We start from the raw sequence: 27,415 nt of genomic DNA, 5'->3' as shown, positions 1-27,415 counted from the left end.
TGCATTTAGTGTGAGTTGCTCTTTAGTTTATTCCATGTCACTGAGTCTGATTTACTGTTTGACGGTACAATAAAGCAGTGATGATATGTGACACAAGGTGTAAGTTCTTTATTCCATTCTGTTATTTGTGGGGCAGGTAAGTGCACATTTATGTGAAGTGACTGAAACTTTCATGTTGAAGAGATGCAGTTTACTGAGATCAGCGTGGTGTGAACATCAAAGAGATGGTATTTGTGGTTCAGGTCATATAGGCAGAAGACACTTCAGGTTCTCCATCTTCAGGAAGGTCTCACTCCTATCAGTTCTACATTAATATTGCTTTGGATAATTCTATACTGAAACAATGTTCTGAAGAATTTTATTCTTCTGAAATTCTATATTAAGGTGTCTTCAGAATAAGAGTGAAAGCTTTGATACCTTTGTCACTCTGACCATGAGAATTTTGAAGTGGTCAGAGACAGAACAAAGGTCTCTGCAGTGCAGAGCTTTTTAGGAGAGTAGAGTGCTAGTCTTGTGTGAAGAGGTGACAGAGCTTGGTGTGACAGACACAAGTTCTTAAGATTAGGGTCTGGAAGGAGAAGATCTACTAAACTCTTGCTAATTAATTTCTCGATATCTCTTCATACCTATTGGAGATCCATATTTCTGATACAAATCTCCAAATCCCCATCAAAGATGAATGATGGCATTTTTTCTACCAGTAGCCACCACTAGGGGGAGCTTACTTTAACCTATTCATATATTGAACTTAATACTAACACAGTAAGCTCTTGAGATTCCTCTGGAGGCAGGCTTAATTTTTTTCACTTGTCTATTATCTATGCAGGGGACTTGGAGCTTTGTGTCAAATGACTTCATGTAACATACCTCCACTGTGACGCTCGTCTTGGCATTGCAGTCATCTATGACGGAAAACACAATTCTCTCTGTATCCAGTGACATAACTTTCCAGATCAGTAATCCTGCTGGAGATAAAATGGCGCCTTGTGGACCAGATTCTATGGAGAACAGGACTGCAGAACCTTCAGGATCTGACCCCACAAACTGGTAGACAAAGTTCTCGCCATAAAAGGTCTGCAGCTTTTCTGGTAAGGAATGGAGCTCAGGAGGCTGATTATCTGAAAGAGAAGAAGATGGTGGTGGGAGAGGCATGACCATGACAATAACCTTTCCATTTCCTGAGCACGCTCATGGCTGATGGTGCATATTAGTGGACATCATCCAGGTATCAATGAAACTAAAATATGACTTTTTGGGTCTTTAATTTGGGACCATGATACTTTGTTGCAAAGTTTTTGTACTAGCCATTAAGCCTCATTATAGGCTGAGATTTCCTGCTGTCTATAGATTACTTCCCCTCAGTCATTTCTTTATCATCACAGGCAGGATTACAATGACAAGTAACATCTCTATATAGATAACACAGGATCCACTACTCAAAATAAGTGATGTCACAGCTTATCTACTCCCCCTCCCTTCACAATCATTTTTGTACAGCTCACAAAACAATGCAATCCGGAAGTTTCACACTTGCAACTAAGCCCATAATAGGCTGTGATTTCATGCTCTTTAGAGGTCACTTCTCAACAGTCATCTCATTATCATCCCAGGCAAGATTACAAATAACACGTCAGTATAGATAACACAGGATCCACCATACAAAATTGGTGATATCACAGCATATAAACTCCCCCTCCCTGCACAATCATCTATACAGAGCTCACAAAGGATGCCCACTACATACTCCCATAAAAAAAAACAATTGGTCATTTCCAGACTATAGGTTCCTATGGTCCATGTGGCTATGCTGTGAGCAGTTCAGAGAAGATGGCCGCAATAATCATGTGCAGAAAATACTGCTAAAATAGTCATCTCAGGACTAGCTGACAGGTCCTCTTTAAGAGGTCTTCTCTAAGAGTCCTGAGAAACCCTTCATCTTCTATGAATATTCCTGAGAGACAAGGATCTTACTTTCGGCAATGGACCAGGTTAACTTGGAGGCACTTGGCTTGCAGACTAAGCAGGGACTTGTTGGGTTTGTATCTCCTTCAGCATAGCAGAGTCCGTCAATGTTACACGTTTTCTCCTAAAAAGAATGAGAATTATTTTCTTCACACTGAGCTGAAGTCTAATTTCAATGAGTCAGACAATGGGGGATTCGCTCCCACCCTGTGACATTGTCAGAACTGCCAGGATCGCAGCAGTTGTCAAGAAGCAGTGACTTTTGGCCAAGTGCCTTAGGATCACAACCTCGAGGGACTGATAAAAATAAAGGTTTCTTAAAATTTTTATTACAATAGACTGAAAGGGTTTCAAAGTTAATAAATCTGAAGTCAATTAAAAGTTTGACAACTTAAAGGGGTTGTGTCATCTCATACATCAGGGACATATTACTAGGCTATGCCTCCAATGTCCGATAGGTTCTTGCCTATTTTTGGCATTCCTATAGAAATCAATGGAGGGCAACTGCGCATGCGCGTTCCTCGCTCCTTCTCTTTGCAGGCTCCGATTTGGAGATAGGTGCGGGTCCCAGAGGTGGGACAGAAACTCAGACATTGGGGGCATGTTCTAGTGCAGTGTTTCCCAACCAGTGTGCCTCCAGCTGTTGCAAAATTACAACTCCCAGCATGCCCACACAGCCTTTGGCTGTGCAGGCATGCTGGGAGTTGTAGTTTTGCAACAGCTGGAGGCACACTGGTTGGGAAACACTGTTCTAGTGATATGCCCCCGATGTGTGAGATGATACAACCCCTTTAATTCCTCACTATCTTTAGGATCACTGCTTACAGTCAGTGAAGGAGAGCACTCTTGCTTCCATTCAGAGGCAGCAAACCTATCCATAGCTAGTCCTGTTCTCAGCTGAGAAGTGGATACAATCGTTTCCGGACTAGACAATGCTCTGTGAACCAACTTCTCTGCTACAATTAGCGATGAGCGAATCGACTTCGGATGTTTTATAAAACTTCGTTAGAATACTGTACGAAGCGAGCACTCTGTACAGTATTAGAATGTATTGGCTTCTATGAGCCCTATTACTTTGCGAAGTCTCGCAGGATTTCAGGTAATAACTTCAGAAATTTATTTCTACTGTAAAAAAACTTTTACCGAACTCGGGTTCGGTTCCAAGGTACCAATTGGAACCGAAACCGAGTTCGGTAAAAGGTTTTTAACAGTAGAAATGCATTTGTTCCATTACGATCTATAGCTCTGATCTCTGAACTCCTGACAGCTCCTAAACAGCCATTATAGGTAAGTTCTTATCATACTGATTAGCTATAATGAGTGTTTATGATCTGCGGGGAAGTACAGAGAAGGGCTACAGATCAGTTCTCTGATGGATTCCCTGTGATTGAGTGTCAGTCTGCAGATGCACTAAAAGTGGAAGCTGTAGAGGAAAAACTGTTGAAAATGTTAACTAAACAGTAGACCAATTGGAAAAATAAATTTTTAGCCCAAAATGAGAAGAATATAATATACAAAAATTGTCCCCAAGGGTGTCCATAGCTTTTTAACTGTTATCTAACAGAGAGAATGGCAACAAAGAGCAGTTCCATCTCCTCCTGAAGGACTTGGCTTCTGAGAACTGTGTAATACTCCATCCCGCCTGTGGGGGCACTACATAGAAATGTTACACTTGGTACTACATTCCTCCATAGATCATAGCTGGCGACGCAGCCAGACACCATGTGGTGAGAATATCATTGGAAGACCCTCTAACATAAGGGATTATCCAATGTGGATACAAGTGCTATAACTTACCTTCAGTGTACAAAGCCCTTCTGACAAGGGGTCGCAGGTCTGGCAGGCTCCATCATATAGTGTCATCGATTTAAAGTTGCTGAATATTTCGCCATCATTCGACAACTGCAAATGACAGCATGAATTGTAAATGACTGCTCCATGACACGATGGTTGTGATGTTTTTGGGCTGTAGTAATAGCGGTATGTTGCATTTTCTTATCATTAGGACTGGGCTTTGGCCTCTCCAGAAATTTTTCCAAGCCAGACCATAATTCTATATCTAGGGGTCAAAGCCATCCCTTTTCTATGAGAAAGGAAACATTCAGACACCGGAATTTCAGACAAATTCCTCAATCCAAATGTTCTCCATAGATCAGGAAAATGAAGTCCTGTAAAACCAGACGTAGGGTGTGGAGGGTGACAAGAATGAGACTAGTAGTAGTCCCATATAGTTCTCAAAATATCAGCATACAGTGCCATACAATGTTTTATACCATAATAATGATACCGCCATACAGTGATGTAGACCGTGATAACAATAATGTACAGTGTTATACACTGTAATAATGATACCGCTATACAGTTCTATACACTATGATAAAGATATTGCCATATAATGCTTTACACCATGATAATAATAACACTACATGCTTCTGTATATTTTAATAATAATACTGTCATACAGTGTATACATCATGATAATAATACCACCATACAGTGCCATACACTATGGTAAAGTTAAAACCATACTGTGCTATACACTATAATAGCACCATACAATGTGTAGTGCCCTGGAGCAGGGGTACTGTGAAGCCTGAACATTTGTGGACATTTCCCCCTGTTTCTACTATGCAAAGTCATCAACTCCTTACTTTATTTCTCTTGAAAGGGTTAACTTGCATTGACTTGTACTGTTTAGTACTGTATAACTAAATTTTATATGTATGTTGTGATTTATATCCTGCTCATTTTCACTGTATTTGCACAGCACTGTGGAAAGAGTTAATGAATACTGAAAGACTTTTGGGACTTTGAATCAGAAGCTGGTAATTTTCCACAGCTAATTCGTTTACTACCAAAACCGGACAGTCTGACCTTTTGAATGTCTGGTTTAGCTCTGTTATTATGTCTGGAAAATTGTTTTAGTCTGGGAAAACTGCTGTGTCATTGGCATTGAGTGTCTTTGAAGCTCTAATGTAAGTCTATGACAGACGGGAGTTGTAACTTTGTATCTGTTTGTGCTGAGTTTCTCCACTCTACCCCTCCCACTAGAAGGTTCTAGTTCAGCCAGAAACTGTATATAAGGAGAGCAGTCATAGCCCCTAGTGTTCTGCAGTTAGGGAACAGTGCTCAGAAGAGGAGACTCTACCAAACTATTGAGTGACCAGAACAAGACACTGAGACTGGGATACTCTGCTACAGACCCTGGATCACCAGCCTTGGACCAGGGTACCAGTCTTCTGAAGAGAGAGAGGGACAGCTAGCTCCGGCCTTTCCTTAACATTAAACCCTTCTTCTGTGAGGGAGGAGACTGGAGAAGCCAGACCTATGCCTCGCCTGTATTGTTTTGCACCTGAATTTCTACAGTAAAGAAGTATAATAATAACACTATACAATTCTGCACACCATAATGATAACGCCATGCAATGATATACACCATGATAATGCTGTACAGTATTATATACCATGATAACATCATACAGCACTACACATCATGATAATGCTATACTATACTATACTATACTATAATGGTGATAACTCAGTACAGTTCTATACACTATAATAATACCACCATACTGTGCTGTACACCATTATAATGACAACATTCAGTACTTAAAATTCTCCTTTCATAATAAGGGTTCATTTTATCATCTCCTGCCCAAAAGAACTAATTAGAGGCAATACCTTAACTCTCAGGCGAGCGATGGGTTTCTCATCTACAGGATCCATCCCGTCAGACTGGGCTACATCGGCAGGAATCTGGCAGTCCACAGCTCTGGGGTTTCTGAATGTAGCCTGTGTGAATACTGGCTCAAGAAGGATCCATCTGCCTCCACTATACTGGGAGCATGGGAAAAATGGAAGCAAGGAGGACAGTTTAGTTAGTCCATAGGGAGCAGCTCTGGAGCATAGTACAGGATGTAACTCAGGATCAGTATAGGATAAGTAATGTAATGTATGTACACAGTGACTGCACCAGCAGAATAGTGAGTGCAGCTCTGGAGTATAATACAGGATGTAACTCAGGATCAGTACAGGATAAGTAATGTATGTACACAGTGACTGCACCAGCAGAATAGTGAGTGCAGCTCTGGAGTATAATACAGGATGTAACTCAGGATCAGCACAGGATAAGTAATATAATGTATGTACACAGTGACTCCACCAGCAGAATAGTGAGTGCAGCTCTGGAGTATAATACAGGATGTAACTCAGGATCAGTACAGGATAAAACAAAATCACAGAAATATAGTGGCAAATATGGGGGAACTGCCCAAACCCCAAACACTGTAGCGTGTTTCTCATTGGGGGAGCAGTCCCACCGCATGTGGACCGCAGCAAACGACCATCCCCAGCAAAAAATGCGTACAATGGAGGATGCCGGCGCGGTCCACATGCACCACAAAGGCATCCTACACAAAACGGAGCATTGTGCGGATAAAAATATAATTATATAAATCACAGAAAAAAATGCACCAAACGAATATGCCACTGACTATACTGGCTAGCCATACAAGCAGATATTAAAAGCTGAGACTTTTGCCAATATATTCCTGTCAGGAACATATCGGAGCCCATCATGCACAGTACAGGATAAGTAATGTAATGTATGTTCACAGTGACTGCACTAGGAGAATAGTGAGTGCAGCTCTGGAGTATAATACAGGATGTCACTCAGGATCAGTACAGGATAAGTATTGTAATATATGCACACAGTAACTTATTTTTCTCTGTATGGTCTCAAAATGAGGCATCCTTTGATTCATCTACATCCTAGAAATTTCAATCATTTCCTTGAAGCTTGGCGTTGACATAAAGACATTTGACATAATATCTTCACCTGTGACTAACATGCAGTCACTCTCCCACAATCTACATACCTGTTGCTTTGTAAATTCACATTTTAGACTCTCTCCCTCCTTGAAGCCCAGACCAAATACTCTTACAGAGGTGCAGTCGTACCTTCGAACATCACAAAGTCCAAAATTTTCAAGCTCAGAAATTTCAGGCACCTGGTCTTTACGAGAGTTACAAGAGAATATGTCATTGATTGTCACATATCGACTGAACATACACATGATGACCAAACTTACCAGACAAAATGCTACAGTCATAGGAGCTATACCCATCGAAGCAGGAACAGCCCCATTCCATACACTGCCCATTGGAGCTACAGAGGTTGGGACATCTCAATTCCAACAGAATCTTCTCAACTGGAATCTGGTAGCTTCTTGCTTTGTCTTGTCTAAAGTCCAATATTTTTCTTTCACACTCATTCTCCAGGAGAGGTAAACCAGCTTCGGTCCATCCTAGGTCATCTTTCAATAATATATCTGTAATGCACATGTCAATGACATCCATGAGAGGTTTCTCCAGGAATCCAGAGCACAATTTCCCAATACTGGAGTTAAAAATTGCCTGTTGGCAAACTGCTGAAGCATAGGAATGAGTCAACCCTGATGCAGTAGGCCAAGAAGGAATAAGCTCAGGAGGAGTTTCTGTGGAGTGATCCTCGGGAAAAAAGTAGCTGAAGCCTTCTAAGTCTGTTTGGCTTAGACTTTGATAGGGAAACATTGAGAGATCTTCATAATAATTTTGACGTTTAGCTCGATTTTTCATAACTTTCTCTTTGCTTGGGCTTCTGTAGCTCCGCACATGTTGTGGTGGTCTCCTTGAGATAACATTTCTTCTTGAAACATTCTTCACATCTACAGGGTTGGTGGGCATCCCTTCGAAGCCTATAGATAATGGGTTATATTCTTGGAGATTGTCCACAGAGCGTTTCTGAAGATTCCGACTGGTATCGGCTGAGAACACGTACTCATTCGTTACATCCAAGACTGGGATTAAGGTGAGAAACCTTACATTTTCTTTTCCAGTGCAGGCAGAGACATCTTGTAGAGAATTGGTAAGGACTGTATATGGTGATTGCCGGGGAAGGTTTCTTCCTGGGGTAGATGTGCAACCACAATATTTGGTCTTCTCAATGTTTTGCGGAATGGAAGTTGGGATTTTATCAAATAAACTTTCTCCGGCAGGAATCCTGTAAGACCAAGAAAAGCATACATTGCATCATTTCTGATACTACATTATGGAAAACTTTGATAGGGAGTAGCTTTGTAGAGGGTGGCATATAACTCCTTGGGACAAGTCATACACTGGGCATAATGTAGTGCTCTTTTAGTTTTCTTTTTTTATTGATGCATCTAGATACAAGGTATTGCATCGGCGGCCTGTGGCCACTGCTCTGCTCACTTCCCTCGGTCTCCTTGTTCCTGGCGGAACTTGCCTGCCTCTTTCTTCCTCTGTCATGCATGCACGGCTGCCGGGGTTACTCTCTCCCTCCTCACCTCAATGTCAGGTCCCCTTTGCGTACTTAAAGGGTTTTCTCCGGGCAATTAATATTGATGACCTATCCTCAGGATAGGTCATCAATATCAGATCGTCGGGGGTCCGACACCTGGCAACCCCCACAGATCAGCTGCTAAGTCTATGACAAGCAGGAAGAGGGAAGGGAGATGGCACGCACACACTGTCTGTGCCTTCCCTTCAGAAAGCTGATCGGCGGTGGTGCTGGGTGTCAGACCCTCGCCGATCTGATATTGATGTATACTGAGGATAGGTCATCAATATTAAAAGCCCAGAGAACCCCTTTAAGGCACTTCCCCTATGGGAGGAGGCCTGAGCAATAGATTTCCTAGTCAGCTAGTTCCCTGCTAACATATGCTGTTTACATTGACTTTCTGTGTGCAGACTTCTGCCTACTACCTGGACTTTGACCCTACGCTGCCTGACCTGACCTCTGCCTCTTCACAGTACTGACCCTGAGCTGCCCACCCTGACCTCAGCTTGTCCTGACTACGGTTTTGCCTGATCCCTCAGTACCCTGCATCAGTGTCACTTGCCCTCCATGGCTAAACAGTCCACCAAATAGAGACTACTGCAGGAGGCAGCAGTTTGGTGGTTCCCTTGCAGCAAAGTCCAGATCCTTGTGTAGGGGTTAAAGGGAATACCAGAGGACGATTAGGATAACAGCCTTAACAGTACCCTGAAGTCAAATCTGTTCGGTTGACATAGTGATTCCACCACACCCATTACCTTAACACTAGGATGCATTCTGGCACATGTTGAACCTTTCTCAATTGTGCCATAAACTATAAGGCCAGCCCCAGTTTGCTATGTCAATTGGTTCATGGACGTCCATGAAAAATCAGAACATTAGGTACAAGTCTGACCGCATGTACTATGGGTTGCTTTTACACTATTTTTTAAGTAAAGTTCTGGATTTTTACTCTGAGTTATTTAATGACCCCTACTTTTTCTAGAAACAAAGAACTTTTTGCTGTACTGTATTTGTTGATTTTTAAGGATCTACTCGAGCTGGCCATACACAGTTGGCCAAACTCACCGATTTCAACAAGATATTGAGAGGTCCCAAATGTGTGTCCGAGATATAAATGGCCTACGACAATACAATCATAAATGTATACCCCTAGTATGGAGTGAGCTTCTTACTTCCACTCATTGATGAAATAAAGGCGTCCATGCGAGGTCTCTTCCAGCTGGACTCCTTTTTTGTCATGAAAATCATTATTCGCATTTCCATCAAACGTTCCACAAAGTCCCAGCGTGTTCTTGAAGTCCATGTTGGAAGCCCTCAACGTCAAACTCATCCCCCAGTCACTCACATCAGCTCGGATGAAAGCTCCAGATGAGAACAAAATCTGAAACCACAAGATTGTGCATTTTACCATTCCGTGTTGAGATATTCACCCCTCCTGTAGATTTGCACCTTACTTAAAAGATTTCTCCAGCTTTAGAACCCATTTTTAAACATCAAGAGTGGAGAACAGCTACAAAGAGCATCTCTCACTCTGGAGGACCTGTCCTGTGTTACACAGACAACCCATTGATATGAATGGACAAGGTGTAATGCTTCATTTCCCCTATGGTGGCGCTGCAGGGGAATTTGACACTTGCTGAGAGATATCCCCACAGATCACAGTTGATTTCTAGTGCCAGCAGGGCAACACTTTGATATCTTTTTTTTTTGTCAAAGGACCCTTCCAAGATGTAGGGACTGTCCAAGGTGGGCAACTCTTTTAAAGTACTCATCAAAATATTGACTTCAGTGTGATACTCAAAATGCCAAACAGGAGAGCTGGAAAAGCCCTTCCTGGTCCATGGATTCATAGACAGTTCTATATAATTCTTCACGGCCAACAAACAGCAAGAACAAAGATCGTGTGATCCCTTCTGTGACTCAAAAGAACCAGGAAGGACTTTATTTTCAGCATCCTTTAGATATCAGCATGGACATGTCCGGTCCTCTAAAAATAGAGATGCTCCTTCTATGGAAGGAGCCTGGACTTATGCAGCTTGAGGAAGGCCTATGTGTCGAAACATTGCTGTTTTTTTTCTTCAAATTCTTTTCACAATAAAGCAGTAATCAAACTGACATTTTTGCACTTCTGACTAAGTGAATCCAGGTGGAACCTGCCCGCAAGATAGCATGCTTGCCTTGGACCTGGTAGATATGACAACCTTTCTGACTCAGTGAAGCCTGTACCAAGTTACATACAGTACAACCATAGACATTCTACGAAGCATAGGATGGCACCATATTATCAAAATATTCTTCTCTAAGGCCTCTTTCACACGGGCGTCATGGTTTTGGGCCGGATAAGATGCGGGTGCGTCGCGGGAAAATGCACGATTTTTTATGCGTTTTGCACGTGCGTGAGAAAAATCGGCATGTTTGGTGCCCAGACCTGAACCCGGACTTCTTCCCAGAAGTTCGGGTTAGGTATTGTGTAGATTGCTATTATTTTCCCTTATAACCGTGTTATAAGGGAAAATAATACATTCTTAATACAGAATGCATAGTACAATAGGGATGGAGGGGTTAAAAAATTAAATAAAAAAATTTAACTCACCTTAATCCACTTGTTCGCGCAGCCGGCACCTCTTCTGTCTTCTTTCTTCAGGACCTGGGTAAAGGACCTTTGATGACATCACTGCGCTCATCACATGGTCCATCACATGATCCATCACCATGGTGATGGATCATGTGACGGACCATGTGATGAGCGCAGTGACGTCACCACAGGTCCTTTTCCTACTGCACAGCAAAGATGAAGACAGAAAAGAAGCCGAGCTGCGTGAACAAGTGGATGGGGTGAGTTAAATTATTATTTTTATTTTTTTAACCCCTCCAGCACTATTGGTGACATGGTACACTATAACCTGGAATGTATGCCACCTCGACGCGAGTTTCACCCTCAAGGCTTCGGACATAACTGCCCCTCTGTGATTTATTGGGGATTATTATTATTTCTATAGTGACATACCCAGTAGCGCCATTTATTTCCATCTTCTATTTTAAAGGCTCGGATCACTATACGGGATATAATGCCCTTTGCATTGCTTCCTGTATCGTTTTCTATCTTCTCTTGAATTATTATCTACTTAGATTAATTAATTAATAAAGATTGTAATATGTTTGTATATTTGGAGTCCCATTGCCTTTTTGGTATGTGTAAACGTGGTTTTGTTCTATGGGTTTTTGATGCTGTCTGATTGGACGGAGAGATTTTTGTAGGTTATTTTATAAAAATAAAAAAATATATGTAATATGCCATCAATGCCTGAGATGGGCCAACTCCTTTAAGGTAGAGGAAGATCAAAAGTGTTAGGAAGAAAAGAGTAAGGCTACATGCACACGACAGTTCAGCTTTTTTGCGGTCTGCAAACCGCGGATTCGCAAAACACGGATGGCGTCCGTGTGCAATTTGCGGAATAGCCTTTAATATAACTGCCTATTCTTGTCCGCAAAGTGTGGACAAGAATAGGACATGTTATATTTTTTGGGCGGGGCCACGGAACGGAGCAACAGATGCGGACAGCACACGGAGTGCTCTCCGCATCTTTTGCGGCCCCATTGAAGTGAATGGGTCCGCATCCAAGCCGCAAAAACTGCGGCTCGGATGCGGACCAAAACAACAGCCGTGTGCATGAGGCCTAAAGAAGAAGCTTTGGGTGTGCAAGAGATTATGTGAGATCAGAAACTGAGAGAAGTCAGGGAAATATTTTTGGTTTTGGAAGCCTAAAAGTTGATCAACCAAAACAATTGTTCTTCGGGAAAAATTTTACAACGAACAATCTTTTTAGCCATCCTTTGCTAAATTTATCAACTTAACAATCATTCACCAGGCGGTCGTCATTCATTCAATGGCTGAACCTACGCTCAACCTACTTAAGGTGTGTGGATTGGTCACCTTATGTGTCAAAAGTTACCTTTGTAGGTGCTGTGGCTCCTTGTGAAATCGGAGGTACGACAGGACCCCCCAGGCTCTTTTGGCTGCCTCTGTATAGAGTTTGTAGAATACTTGCTTTGTTTTATTTTATGAATTTCTCTTGTTACATATTAGAACTATTTGTAACATACTGTAAAGTATTGTAGCCACTTGTAAACATATTCTAATACATTGTAACATATTATAACCAATTGTAGCCACTTGTAGCCTATTGTAGCCTGCTCCGTTACTAATCCGCTAAACACCCCTGACCAGCAAGTCATCATCTCTACAGACAGATGTGTCCTTTCAGGCATGATTTAATACAATGTATTTGGCTTGGAAAGATAAGTGAATGACTCAAGCGATCCCCAGTCATTCTGAGCCTTATAATAGCTTTACATTATTGGCAGGGATCGGCTCACGCTTTCCAGACAATGGCGTTACAGTATTGTGAGCAGAAAGCCGAGACCAGAAGCCTTCTCTGACGTGATGCCTCTTCTACAAGGTAAATATTAGAATTGCCTCGGCCTCTCCAATGAGTCCCTTTACTGGGAGCATCTGAAAACATCTGTTTTCTGGTGAGGGGACTTCATACTTTCCCACAGGCTGTTGAGTTAACCCCTTAGTCGGCGGAAGCCATGAATCACATTTCAAAGTCTCCCCTACAGCCATAAGACTGGTAATAAATCACGTAACGAATCTGAAGTGTTTGGGGAGGGAAGGATGCTATGTGGATGGTGGAAGGGGACGCGATGGCAGAACAGAAGACCATTAGATTTAGAGGAACATATGGAACCAAATGGGTGATAATACTTTACAGGAACCTTATAGAAAACAGACGTATCTTCAGAGGGTTGGATTACGGACACACATGCTTGATTTCCCATGTGATTGGCAGCTGGTGGCTCTTCTGATGACATCACTAGTCACCAGTGCAATGGGTTTAATATGACTGCAAACATAGTATCATTATTAGGGCTCATGCACACAAACGTATTTTATTTCGATGTCCGTTCCGGACCGTATGCGGAACCATTCACTTCAATGGGTCTGCAAAAAAAACGGAAGTTACTCTGTGTGCATTTCGTTTCCGTATGTCCGTATTTCCTTTCCGTATAAAAATAGAACATGTCCTATTATTGTCTGCATTACGGACAAGAGTAGTACTGTTCTAATAGGGGCCAGCTGTTCCGTTCCGCAAAATACGGAATGCACACGGACGTCATCTGTATTTTTTGCGGACCGCAAAATACATACGGTCGTGTGCATGAGGCCTTAATATGAGACACTTTGTTGAAGATAGTTAATATGTTTCTACAGGCTGCAGATATTGAAGTCCTCAGGATGGGTCATCAGCAGCTCCGACACTCAGCACCCCCACGATCAGCGGTTTCAGGCAGCCATGGTGCCAGAAACTATACCATGTACGGAGCTGGAAGCAGATAGCTTCATGCACTGCAGTTTTCACCGCTGGCATATTGAAACTCAGCTCCCATTCACATGAATGGGATCTGAGCTTCAGTACCCTAGCATGGCCACTGTCTGCTTCCAGCTGCCTACACTGTAGAGTTTCCAGTGCCACTGCTGCCCGAAAGATCTGATCACTGGAGGGGCTGATTGTTAGGCCTCCATGAATCTGATATTGATGACATATCCTGAAGATTGGTACCGTAATTAATATCTGTAGCTCGGAAATCTCCTTGAGGATGGTTTAAAAATGGGGAAACTTTAAATGAGTTCGAAAGTACGTTTCTGAAACTAGGGGCAGCACGAGAGAAGTTCTGGATGCACAAAGGACATTGTGAGAGAGGAGGAGAACAGATCAATATATATATATTTTTTTTTAATAAGGTCTGAAATATGGCCAATAGAAGTGAAAAGGTATTAGGCAATCACAAGAGGGGTTAGAAGCGACACAGACTGAGGAGGAAAGTCCCAGAGGACTAGGGACTTGAGAAGCAGAGAGGGGTATATGTCACTGAAGTCTGGTTACCAGTTTTGGAAGAGTACCATTTTGAGGGATTGTGTCAGAGTATTAAACATGGTAGAAGTCTAGGGTTTGGAAAGCAGTTCTGGAGGACTTGGTCAATATGTGGAAGAAGTAGAAAAGTGTTTGAGAGAGTAGTTTATAACTGAGCAGTGATGTTAGAAGAGCATTTTTGGTTGAAGCCTCTGGGTTGGGGGGATCTAACAAGATGAGGAGGAAGATTCCAGAGGATAGGGGCAGCATGAGAGAAGTCCTGTATGCTTAACAGGAGATTATGCAGAACGTTTTTGAAGAGGAGTATTCATTTTAAAGGGAACATTTCATTAGAGAATGACCTGTTATTTAAAGGGGTTCTTCAGGATTTACACATTAAAGACCTATCCTCAGATCATTAGTTTGAGTTCGGCGGAGACCCTACTCCCCGCACTTCCACCAATCAGCTGTTTGAGGAGGCTGCAGCACTCTCATAAGCTCTGCAGCCTCCTCACGGTTCACCAAGCACAGCGCCGTCCATTGTATATTGGATGTGCTTGGTGCTGCATGGGATTGAGCTGCGCCTAGGCCATGTGACCAATGAACATGACGTCACATGGGACCCCCACGGCCTCTTCATGCAGCTGATCGGCGGGGCGTCCCGGAAGCTGGACTCCTACCGATCTCATATTGATGACCTCAATACGTATGTATTGAGGTCATCAATACGGAAATCCCAGAGAACTCCTTTATATTAAGTTTTTATGTTAAACATATATATTTTTTAGATTTTTGGCGATGCTATTTTTTAAAATTTTCCCAAAAACTGATATCCTGTACTTTTCACTCAGGCCACCTACGGATGTAGTAGAGTTAACACTCATGATTTATGAGACGTGTTATCTAAACTAAATGCGTTAAGCAAACACGTTCAATTGCTTTTCAATGGCTTTTGTCTCAAGATAACGCAATGAGTTAAGAAATTTGAGTTAAGAGCTTGAGTGCGTATATATGAAAAACACAGGATCCACCATCCACAACAGATAGTGGTTGCAGCTTATATACTCCCCCTCCCTGCACAGTAATCTCTACCTATAAATAAATCTATTAGAAAAAAGAAATATTTACTTAACTTATTTAACTTAAAACCAGATATTGATAAATATCATTGACGCATTCCCTTTAAAGTTGGGGCTTAGGGTGAGGAAGAAAAGTCCAAACTGGAGAGGAGTTGTGCATACAAAAGTAGAGAAAGTGGAGAAAGTAAGAGGGATATTTTTGGCTGAAGCTTGACATTTATGAGATGAGATTCAAGGGGGTGGAATATATAAATGACATGGTCACTATAATATTATGTTACCACTCTTTGCTGCAGATGTTATCTCTCGAGGTACGTACCGTCATCTTCCTCCCGTGATAAGATTCCGTAATCCTGAAGTTTGGCTCAGATGATTCCTGAGTCTTCACGGCCAGGTGAGGCTGAGACTCGTGGAGCTGCCCGCTGCACATGTCAAAAGTGATGATATCTCCCCCTTCCTTGGCTACAAAGCCGCAGTTACATGAAGCCGGGTGCTCGACGCTTCCACAATCCCACTGCCGGACGTGGACTTCGAAATCACGAGATGTACTTTTATAAAGCACAAAGGTCCCAGTGTTAAAATTATCATAATACCTGCAAAGAGATATACATGTTGGGTTATCCTGTCCTACGTGGGTGCTCAGCAGTACCCCACACTAATCAATGCTTTCACCATAATGAACCACCAGGAACCTCAGCAATCAGTCGTACTCCATGCAATTCATCTTTCAGGTAATATTCCTCAGGCATTATCAAATGTGCTGCGCTAGAATTACACCCTGAGCAGGTGCCCTATTGAGCCTTTGGTAAAGTTATGGCCACCTCTATAAGGAAGGCCACCCATCAATAACTTGGAAGCACAAGAAAGACTGTCTCTGTCACTGGAGGACCCAACATGTCCATGGATGACAGTCCATATATCTCAATGGGCACCATGTTATGCTTCACTTCTCCTCTGGTGGCGCTGCAGAGATATAAAGCACCTTCTGCCGGGTTCCCTCACAGATTACAGCTGATCTCTGAAGGTTTCAGCCATGGGACACCTTGACAGCTTATTTCAGTTTTAGCATCCAAAGTCGATTCGCTCATCCCTAGTAGCTGCCATGCACATATGTGACCGGCATTCAAAAAAGGGGGCACAGGATCCTCCTCTCTCAATCAGTGGGGGTCCTACCAGTAAGTCCCCCAGAGGTCAGACACTTATGACCTATCCAGGGGCAACCTTTTATGAAGCTCAAAATATAATTTCTGTATAGCATCCCAGGATAGAAAGCAAAGACATGACAGGGGGCCCTGACCATTTCACAGTATGGGGCCCCAAATATATGCTGGTGCACCAGGTGCCATACAGGAGCCAGTATGAGAGGTCTTTTGTCAATTAAAATTAGTTAAATAATTGACACAGAGATGTATGAAATATTACCTGCCATCTAATGTGACGATATGGGGGTCAGTGAATGAATAGCAGTAAGCACTGGCGATGTCTGTCACTGTGATCTAAAGAAAACACATTTTTTTGCTAATTAATAACTTATTCTTATGTAATATAAATGGTGCCTTGCTTTTTTTTAAGATAAAGACCTCCAAATCTCCAGCATAGAGATTTAATTAAAATTATAATATTCCAGCTCTTTGCAGCTACCACTAGAGGGAGCTAATTGCACCGATTTATGACTGAGGTCTATGTATGCAGAAAGCTCTAACACTCCCCCTAGTGGTGGCTGCAGGTAGACGCAATGTGATAAAACTGCAATCTATAAGACCTCAGAGAAATATATACTTATTCTTCTGCTGAGGGCTCATGCACACGAATGTATTTTGTTTCGGTGACTGACCATTTATTAATTTTTTTCCCATTATGCGGAACCATTCACTTCAATGGGGGGGGTTGCAAAAAAAAACCCCGAAATGACTCCATGTGCATTCCATTTCCTTATGTCAGTTCTGCAAAAAAATAAATAAATAGAACATGTCCTATTATTGTCCGCATTACGGACAAGGATAATACTGTTCTATAAGGGGCTGGATGTTCCGTTCCGCAAAATACGGAATGCACACTGACATCATCCGTATTTTTTGCGGACGGCTAAATAAATATAGTCGTGTGCATGAGCCCTTAGCGTGAGGTATATGGAGCCTCTTTAAATGTAGAAAAAGACTTTTGTTTAAAATTGTAACACCTGTACTGGGTCCAGTGTATATCCATTCCACAGGAAATTGCTGCTAACTATGGGGTCAACTTCAATGCTGGTCACTGTGTCCCCATCCGTGGCAAAGTCCATCACTGCAGTAAAATAGAGGGCGGCTTGACCGCACGTTTCGTTTTGGCAGCTCGACTGGAGGAGATTCACTTCACAGGAAGAAAGTGCCAAATCTGAGTCATGTTTCTCTTCAGCTGCTAAAGACAAAATCATAAGAGGTTTCCAGATTTGCTACAATATAGCCAAAAGCATCGCTCACCATAAAACAGCGGCCAAAAGAAACACTAATCAGTATGTACTGACACCGAATATTCTCCAGGGAGGCTCAACTCTACTGTAAATATTGTTATTGTTTTAATAGATTTCATAATATATTCTCATTTATTATAGTGCAGTCATTGTATGAGCTAAAGCTATCAGCTACGTAGAAACAGTATTATAGCAGTTATATTCTTGTACATAGGAGCAGTATTATAGCAGTTATATTCTTGTATATATGAGCAGTATTATAGTAGTTATATTCTTGTACATAGGAGCAGTATTATAGTAGTTATATTCTTGTACATAGGAGCAGTATTATAGTAGTTATATTCTTGTACATAGGCGCAGTATTATAGTAGTTATATTCTTGTACATAGGCGCAGTATTATAGTAGTTATATTCTTGTACATAGGAGGCAGTATTATAGTAGTTATATTCTTGGACATAGGAGCAGTATTATAGTAGTTATATTCTTGTACATAGGAGCAGTATTATAGTAGTTATATTCTTGTACATAGGAGGCAATATTATAGTAGTTATATTCTTGTACATAGGAGCAGTATTATAGTAGTATATTCTTGTACATAGGAGGCAGTATTATAGTAGTTATATTATTGTACATAGGAGCGGTATTATAGTAGTTATATTCTTGTACATAGGAGCAGTATTATAGTAGTTATATTCTTGTACATAGGAGCAGTATTATAGTAGTTATATTCTTGTACATAGGAGCAGTATTATAGTAGTTATATTCTTGTACATAGGAGCAGTATTATAGTAGTTATATTCTTGCAGATAGGAGCAGTATTATAGTAGTTATATTCTTGTACATAGGAGCAGTATTATAGTAGTTATATTCTTGTACATAGGAGGCAATATTATAGTAGTTATATTCTTGTACATAGGAGCAGTATTATAGTAGTATATTCTTGTACATAGGAGGCAGTATTATAGTAGTTATATTATTGTACATAGGAGCGGTATTATAGTAGTTATATTCTTGTACATAGGAGCAGTATTATAGTAGTTATATTCTTGTACATAGGAGCAGTATTATAGTAGTTATATTCTTGTACATAGGAGCAGTAATATAGTAGTTATATTCATTTATTTTTTTTATAATCTCTTTATTGAAGTGGAAGATTACATACAATATGTACGCAAGTACAAGACATAAATGATGATAATTTGACAGATATTATTGCACAAGCAAACATCTTTGGTCAGCTCTCAAATTCACATTTCCACAGATTTTTCTTAATTCCCCCCCCAAACACTACCTCCTGCCCTCCCCCCACCCATAACCCAAAGCCCCCCCCCCCTCCCAAAACCACCCAACCCAGGAACACTAATCTGAGACAATAATGGTTACAGTATGCCATTTGTAAAAATGCCTATCATACCTCAAAACTGAGAATCCCTCGCGGCAAGTTATGTTTCCAACTTCCCTAATCTATTGGCAAGTTGCGCTTCCAGGTACCATTTAGTCAACTTGAACGGGGCCATAAGCTCCTTGATTTCGCAACGTGACAATAACTTCTCTACGAAACTCCTCCATTTCTTAATGAATTTCTCAATTAACCATTCCTTGTCTTGCTCCACCTCTAATCTTTCTAAATAGAGGACAGCTCTCATTGTTCCAATCACCTCCTCCCATGACGGTACTTCCCCTCCCAACCAGGGCCTTAAAAGGGATTTCTTTACTGACATCAGCATAAGATGTACCCCTCCTTTGGTAACGACTGCTCCTATTACCTTGTCCTGGTTTCTGGGTACGTAATGGAAAATACATTGTTGGGGCGTTAATCCCACTGTCTCTCCCCAGATCTCTTTATTTGTGTCTACTGACTGCTGCCACAGGGATTGCACTTTTGGGCATTCCCATATACAAACAGGATTCCCCAAAAAAAAGTTGGGACACTATACAAATCGTGAATAAAAACTGAATGCAATGACGTGGAGGTGCCAACATAAATCACGGAACAAAAGTTTAAAGGGTTTCTACCACTTAGGTGTCACATATTTGGCTGTCAGACACTAGCGATCCGCTAGTGTCTGCTCTGGCCAACCATCCTAATATAATTGCTTTTGGGGCGGTGGTTTGGCTAAAAAAACTACTTTTATTAATATGCTAATGAGCCTCTAGGTGCTATGGGGGCGTCATTAGCACCTAGAGGCTCCGTCTACCTTCAGAAACTGCCGCCGCCGAGCGCGTCCCTCCAGCCCGCCCATCTCCTCCTGAATGCGATCCTCGTATGTATTCTGCGCATGCGCAGTGAATGTCTGACCGCTTCCTTGCTCAGACATCTCCACTGCGCCTGCGCGATGACGCCATAGTGCTCCGAGGAACAGGCGCAGTGGAGATGTCTGAGCAGGGAAGCTGTCAGACATTTACTGCGCATGCGCAGAATACATACGAGGATCGCATTCAGGAGGAGATGGGCGGGCTGGAGGGACGCGCTGGGGGCGGCAGTTTCTAAAGGTAGACGGAGCCTCTAGGTGCTAATGACGCCCCCATAGCACCTAGAGGCTCATTAGCATATTAATAAAAGTAGTTTTTTTAGCCAAACCGCTGCCCCAAAAGCAATTATATTAGGATAGTTGGCCAGAGCAGACACTAGCGGATCGCTAGTGTCTGACAGCCAAATATGTGACGCCTAAGTGGTAGAAACCCTTTAAACTGAGAAAATGTACAATTTAAAGGGAAAAATATGTTGAATCAGAATTTCATGGTGTCAACAAATCCCCAAAAAGTTGTGACAAGGCCATTTTCACCACTGTGTGGCATCTCCCCTTCTTCTTACAACACTCAACAGACGTCTGGGGACCGAGGAGACCCGTTTCTCAAGTTTAGAAATAGGAATGCTCTCCCATTCTTGTCTAATACAGGCCTCTAACTGTTCAATCGTCTTGGGCCTTCTTTGTTGCACCTTCCTCTTTATGATGCGCCAAATGTTCTCTATAGGTGAAAGATCTGGACTGCAGACTGGCCATTTCAGTACCCGGATCCTTCTCCTACGCAGCCATAATGTTGTGATTGATGCAGAATGTGGTCTGGCATTATCTTGTTGAAAAATGCAGGGTCTTCCCTGAAAGAGATGACGTCTGGATGGGAGCAGATGTTGTTCTAGAACCTGAATATATTTTTCTGCATTGATGGTGCCTTTCCAGACATGCAAGCTGCCCATGCCACACGCACTCATGCAACCCCATACCATCAGAGATGCAGGCTTCTGAACTGAGCGTTGATAACAACTTGGGTTGTCCTTGTCCTCTTTGGTCCGGATGACATGGCGTCCCAGATTTCCAAAAGTAACTTCGAATCGTGACTCGTCTGACCACAGAACAGTCTTCCATTTTGCCACACTCCATTTTAAATGATCCCTGGCCCAGTGAAAACGCCTGAGCTTGTGGATCTTGCTTAGAAATGGCTTCTTCTTTGCACTGTAGAGTTTCAGCTGGCAACGGCGGATGGCACGGTGGATTGTGTTCACTGACAATGGTTTCTGGAAGTATTCCTGAGCCCATTCTGTGATTTCCTTTACAGTAGCATTCCTGTTTGTGGTGCAGTGTCGTTTAAGGGCCCGGAGATCACGGGCATCCAGTATGGTTTTACGGCCTTGACCCTTACGCACAGAGATTGTTCCAGATTCTCTGAATCTTCGGATGATGTTATGCACAGTTGATGATGATAGATGCAAAGTCTTTGCAATTTTTCGCTGGGTAACACCTTTCTGATATTGCTCCACTATCTTTCTGCGCAACATTGTGGGAATTGGTGATCCTCTACCCATCTTGGCTTCTGAGAGACACTGCCACTCTGAGAAGCTCTTTTTATACCCAATCATGTTGCCAATTGACCTAATTAGTGTTAATTGGTCTTCCAGCTCTTCGTTATGCTCAAATTTACTTTTTCCAGCCTCTTATTGCTACTTGTCCCAACTTTTTGGGGATTTGTTGACACCGTGAAAATTTGAATCAACGTATTTTTCCTTTAAAATGATACATTTACTCGGATTAAACGTTTGATCTGTCATCTACGTTCTATTACAAATAAAATATTGACATTTGCCATCTCCACATCATTGCATTCAGTTTTTATTCACAATTTGTTTAGTGTCCCAACTTTTTGGGAATCCGGTTTGTAGCAGCCCAGCTCTTAGGAGATCACATTTGGGAAATTTTCGCAGATAATGGGCGGGGGCATCGTGATATGACAAATTAAAGGCGTATGTCGCCCTATGCATAAGCCTTAGTTGCGACTCTCTCCACTGCTCATTGTATGTTGCCCGCCTCACCAACTCGAGACCCACTCTCATTTTTTTTGCAATGTTCTGGTCTGACAGTTCCCTTTCCCAAGGCTTATAGGCCCCCTTTACCAAGCCTATCGCCTGGATGTTATTAAGCTTTTGGTATAGGTCTGACAGAGACATGTGGGAACCATCCATGCCCAATAAAGCTGTAAACCATGCCAGCTTCTCCGCGTCACCTAAAGAGCTCGCCTGTGCTTTCCAATAACTTCTAATTTGCTGGTAGGGAAGATAGTGCGCGTCATGTAGGTCGTATTTTCTTTTCACCTGTTCCCAGGTCAGCCATTGGGTACTGTTATTATGCAATAGATCACTGAGTCTTGTAATATTTTTGTTTTTCCATACCTGGAATAAAATATTCTCCCTACCCTGGGGAAAAGCCGGAAGCGACCACAGTGGCAACCTAGGAGATATATAGTAAGGGAGTCCATAAATCTTTCTGATCGCCTTCCACGCCATTATGGTGTCTTTCAATAGGACGGCCTGCCTAATTGACGTTGGGATATCCCTTAGTTTGGAGTGCAATAGGGCCTCTAAGTTCTCTCTACCAGCTAGTTCCATTTCAAACGAAATCGCCGAGTAGTAGCCAGTACCCCATACCCAATCTCGTACGTGTCTGAATAATGCCGCCAGATTATAGTGGCGGATATTAGGAAGTTGTAACCCCCCTTCGTCCTTCAGCATCGTCAGTTTGGCGTAGGCAATACGAGGCCTTCTAGTTTTCCACAGGAAGCGATTAAACGCTCTCTGCATCCTTGCAACGTCCGTGTGTTTTAGTAATAGCGGAATTGTTTGAAGTGGATAAAGTAGCTTCGGGAAGCTTATCATTTTGACTAAGTGAGCTCTACCGCACAAGGACAAGGGCAGTTCCCGCCACTTTTCTAATTCGCTTTCTATTTTCAAGAAGAGAGGAGGATAATTCAATGCGTATATTGAGTTCGGGGTACGCCCTATCTTAATGCCCAGGTAAGTTATATAGTCCTTCCGGACCTCAACCCCATTTGTCATGCGGTTCCCCAAGTGAGATTTTTGTCCTAAAAACAGTAACTGACTCTTATCCACGTTAACCCTATAACCTGTCACCTTCCCGTAAGTGTTTAGTGCTTCTAATATCCTATCTAACTGGAGCTCAGGTGCACCAAGATATAGCAGGATATCATCCGCAAAACAACTAACTTTCAGCTCTCTGTCTCCTATTTTAATCCCTTCAAAGACATCAGACTTTATCAGCCATCTTGCCAGGGGTTCCATTGCCAAATTGAAGAGTAACGGGGATAAGGGGCATCCCTGACGTGTTCCCTTGCTGAGTATAATGGGTTTGGATAAGAAGCCCGGTATATTCACTCTCGCCTGGGGATTTTCATAGAGCGCCGTCAAGTAATTCCTAAAGTGTCCCCTAATGTTAACCCTATCTAGCACCATGGCCAGCCATTGCCAGTTGACATTATCAAAAGCCTTTTCGGCGTCAATTGCAAGAAATGCTGGACAGGGTTTATTTTTTATATCCCTATTCGTATTTAGGATGGCTAGGACTTTGCGAATATTGGTTACCGCTGATCTGCCCTTCATGAATCCCACTTGGTGCGAACCAATTAGTTCAGGCACGCAGTTGGCTAACCTATTGGCTAAGAGTTTGGATAGAATCTTGACATCCTGGTTGATTAAGGAAATCGGCCTATAAGCACTTGGCTGAGTTAAGTCCCTCCCCGGTTTCGGGAGAATCTTAATATAGGCCATCCTGCCCGTATCAAGCAGGCTCCCCCCTACCATGATGTTGTTAAACAGCCTGGTCAAAGTCAGAACCAGTTCTTGGCCCGTCGGACCCGGTGCCTTACAGTTTGAGAGAGTTTTTATGATCGCCCCGACCTCCTCTTCCCTTATTTCGCAGTTCAAGGCCTCTAATACATCCGCAGGCAATCGTGGTAGGTCCACCTTATCCAAGATACCCCTTGCTTCCATAGGATCAAAGGAATCGCTAGAATACAGTGTCTGATAAAATTCACCCAAAATTTCCACTATATCCTTCGGTTGGGTGCATATCTTTCCTAACTTATCTTTTAGGGGGTGCAACATCGACTGTTTGGCAAAGGGGCGCGTTAAGTTGGCCAGTAATCGACCGGCTTTATTACCTAAGCGAAAGAACTTTGCCCTTTGGTAGTCCCCGAACCATTTTTCCCGTCTTTCCTGGCAATAGTCGAAATTATGTTTGGCAGTTACCCATATTAATTTATTGGGGTCTGTGGGACTTTGTAAGAATTTGGTGTATGCCTCCCGTACCTGCATTGTGGCTTAATCATACTTTTTCCTCGCCTCTCGCTTCTTCCCTATCGTATGCGACATTATCCGGCCTCTCAGTACCGCCTTAGCCGCATCCCAGAATAGACCCTGATTTGTTACATGTTCCGCATTATCCTGTGCGTATTCCCACCACCAGCCTTTTAGCTTATCTATGAATTCCTTGTCCTTGGTCAAGTGCTGAGGCATTCTCCAAGTATAGTCCTGTCCTCTGGGGACAGTGTCCACGAGCTCCATAACCACCGGGGCATGGTCCGAGATTAACAGATCGGAAATGTCTACCATTTTCACTCTGGAGAACAATCTCGATGATGTTAGGAGATGGTCAATCCTGGACCATGACCCCTGGGCATGAGAGAAATGGGTGTACTCACGGTCCTCAGGGTGGTGGTACCGCCATGCATCATGCAATCCGGTATTTTGTATTAACAGGAGCAGCGTCTGGGTTCGATATCGCTTAGTAGCGGTCGCCGGAACCCCTCGCTTCCTGTCTTCCTGCTCACTATGCACCCGGTTAAAGTCTCCCGCCACCAATAGCAGTTGCGAATCCTCTATAAGAATGTCCCTCTCTAGGGCCTCGTAAAAGACTGCCTGGGAAGTATTAGGGGCATAGACATTATGCATTACTAATCGACCTACTGGTGAATCCATACAAGTAGTTATATTCTTGTACATAGGAGACAGTATTATAGTAGTTATATTCTTGTACATAGGGCACTATTATAGTAGTTATATTCTTGTACATAGGAGCAGTATTATAGTAGTTATATTTTTTGTACATAGGAGCAGTATTATAGTAGTTATATTCTTGTGCATAGGAGCAGTATTATAGTAGTTATATTCTTGTACATAGGAGGCAGTATTATAGAAGTTATATTCTTGTACATAGGAGCAGTATTATAGTAGTTATATTCCTGTACATAGGAGGCAGTATTATAGTAGTTATATTCTTGTACATAGGAGCAGTATTATAGTAGTTATATTCCTGCACATATGAGCAGTATTATAGTAGTTATATTCTTGTACATAGGAGCAGTATTATAGTAGTTATATTCCTGTACATAGGAGCAGTATTATAGTAGTTATATTCTTGTACATAGGAGCAGTATTATAGTAGTTATATTCTTGTACATAGGAGGCAGTATTATAGTAGTTATATTCTTGTACATAGGAGCAGTATTATAGTAGTTATATTCTTGTACATAGGAGGCAGTATTATAGTAGTTATATTCTTGTACATAGGAGCAGTATTATAGTAGTTATATTCTTGTACATAGGAGCAGTATTATAGTAGTTATATTTTTTGTACATAGGAGCAGTATTATAGTAGTTATATTCTTGTGCATAGGAGCAGTATTATAGTAGTTATATTCTTGTACATAGGAGCAGTATTATAGTAGTTATATTCTTGTACATAGTAGCAGTATTATAGTAGTTATATTCTTGTACATAGAAGCAGTATTATAGTAGTTATATTCTTGTACATAGGAGGCAGTATTATAGTAGTTATATTCTTGTACATAGGAGCAGTATTATAGTAGTTATATTCTTGTATATAGGAGGCAGTATTATAGTAGTTATATTCTTGTACATAAGAGCAGTATTATAGTAGTTATATTCTTGTACATAGGAGCAGTATTATAGTAGTTATATTCTTGTACATAGGAGGCAGTATTATAGTAGTTATATTCTTGTACATAAGAGTTGTATTATAGTAGTGCAGTATTGTTGTAGTTATATTCTTGCATATAGGGGCAGTATTATAGTAGATGCATTCTATTATTCTAATTAGAACTTATGAATTAAGGAAGGAAACACTGAGAGACCTTTACAATCATATTTAAATTATTCAATGATGAGTGAAGCCACATTTTTATATATCTTTTTTTTTACATTAGTCATTTTTTATATTTTTATAACTTCTGATTTTGTGCAAATAATACAGACGATTACATGAGGAGTAAAATGTTGCCTTCAGCTACAAGATTTCAGACAATTAGAAAGTTACTTATTAAAATATTTTTACTGCGTCTGAAAAATGTGCATTCATCAGAATGTTATAGGGAAAAGATTAAAAGAAACTAAGACCCCGACCACAAGAGCCTGAAGCAACATGACTGAAGTTACTAATTTTATCTCAGTCTTTAACAGGAACAATTTATTTCTAAGTATTTTCAGATTTCTGGTGTGCTTGTTGAAATCTCAATGCTTGTGCCTCAAGGTTTCCTTTGATCTTTGTAATCAATATTGATGGGTGAACAAAGTGTGAAAATAACTGCCGATGACATATGGTTGGGCACATTTTTGAATGCAATAATCTGAATTATTGTAAAAAGGGACTATGCAGTTAGGAACTTAAAGGTGGGTGATATCTGAGTAACGTTACTGCTCTTTGGTTTTCTCCATTAATCATATAGTATTATGGTTTATGTCTTTCCAGTAAAACTAATTTCTCTTGTGTAGAACCTGAGAAGTCTATAACTTTAAAGCTCTTATGGACACACTGTGTTACTGAACTGATTTAGATTAAGGCTACTAATAAGAGCATTATCTTAGAGCCCCCACTAATATTCACCCTTTCACCCCTATAAAGGGATCTGGTCTCCACTGCAGGGGAACCACCAGGTTGCTACCTCTTGGAGTCTTGCAGTGACAGCTGGGACAGGTTAAGAGTTACCAATGCGTGGCACTAAAGGGGACAGGCAGAATCACAGCCAATGGACAGGCCTAGGTCAGAGCAAGCAGAGCTAATTTAATCCAATAAAGAAAAATATTCCAGCTCACCATGATTGGTCCTTGGCGCATGAACAGAAGAAAAAGTTCCAGCATCCAGGATAAAATGTTGCCAACTTCTTTATTAAACTTCGGTTACATTCCAATTAAACATACATGATCTCCCTCCACCGTTCGATTAACATGGTTCGAAACATGTTCCTGGCTGCTGGAACTTTTTCTTCTGCTAATTTAATCCAGTAAACAGGCCAAAGATGGGACAGGCACAGGGTCAGTATGATAAACAGAGAGTGTTTAGGACAGGTGGAACAGGTTCA

General features: G+C 41.7%; 1 protein-coding gene across 1 annotated transcript in view; it reads right to left on the bottom strand.

The window, feature by feature from the left end:
* Nucleotides 1–27,415, bottom strand: part of VWDE (von Willebrand factor D and EGF domains) — a 104,128-nt gene that overhangs the window by 36,898 nt on the left and 39,815 nt on the right. The window contains exons 8-17 of the mRNA XM_044294065.1: nucleotides 17,479–17,696; nucleotides 16,722–16,795; nucleotides 15,619–15,892; nucleotides 9,478–9,686; nucleotides 7,056–8,005; nucleotides 6,843–6,979; nucleotides 5,647–5,802; nucleotides 3,760–3,864; nucleotides 1,972–2,086; nucleotides 868–1,118 (exon numbers count right to left, since the gene is read on the bottom strand). Coding sequence (XP_044150000.1) covers nucleotides 868–1,118; nucleotides 1,972–2,086; nucleotides 3,760–3,864; nucleotides 5,647–5,802; nucleotides 6,843–6,979; nucleotides 7,056–8,005; nucleotides 9,478–9,686; nucleotides 15,619–15,892; nucleotides 16,722–16,795; nucleotides 17,479–17,696 — 2,489 coding nt within the window. The remainder of the gene's footprint in view (nucleotides 1–867; nucleotides 1,119–1,971; nucleotides 2,087–3,759; nucleotides 3,865–5,646; nucleotides 5,803–6,842; nucleotides 6,980–7,055; nucleotides 8,006–9,477; nucleotides 9,687–15,618; nucleotides 15,893–16,721; nucleotides 16,796–17,478; nucleotides 17,697–27,415) is intronic.

The sequence above is a fragment of the Bufo gargarizans genome, chromosome 5 (genome assembly GCF_014858855.1).
Source record: "Bufo gargarizans isolate SCDJY-AF-19 chromosome 5, ASM1485885v1, whole genome shotgun sequence".
Classification (NCBI taxonomy): Eukaryota; Metazoa; Chordata; class Amphibia; order Anura; family Bufonidae; genus Bufo; species Bufo gargarizans.
The sequence above is the reverse complement of the archived record's forward strand: the minus strand, read 5'-3'. Positions and strand labels throughout refer to the sequence as shown.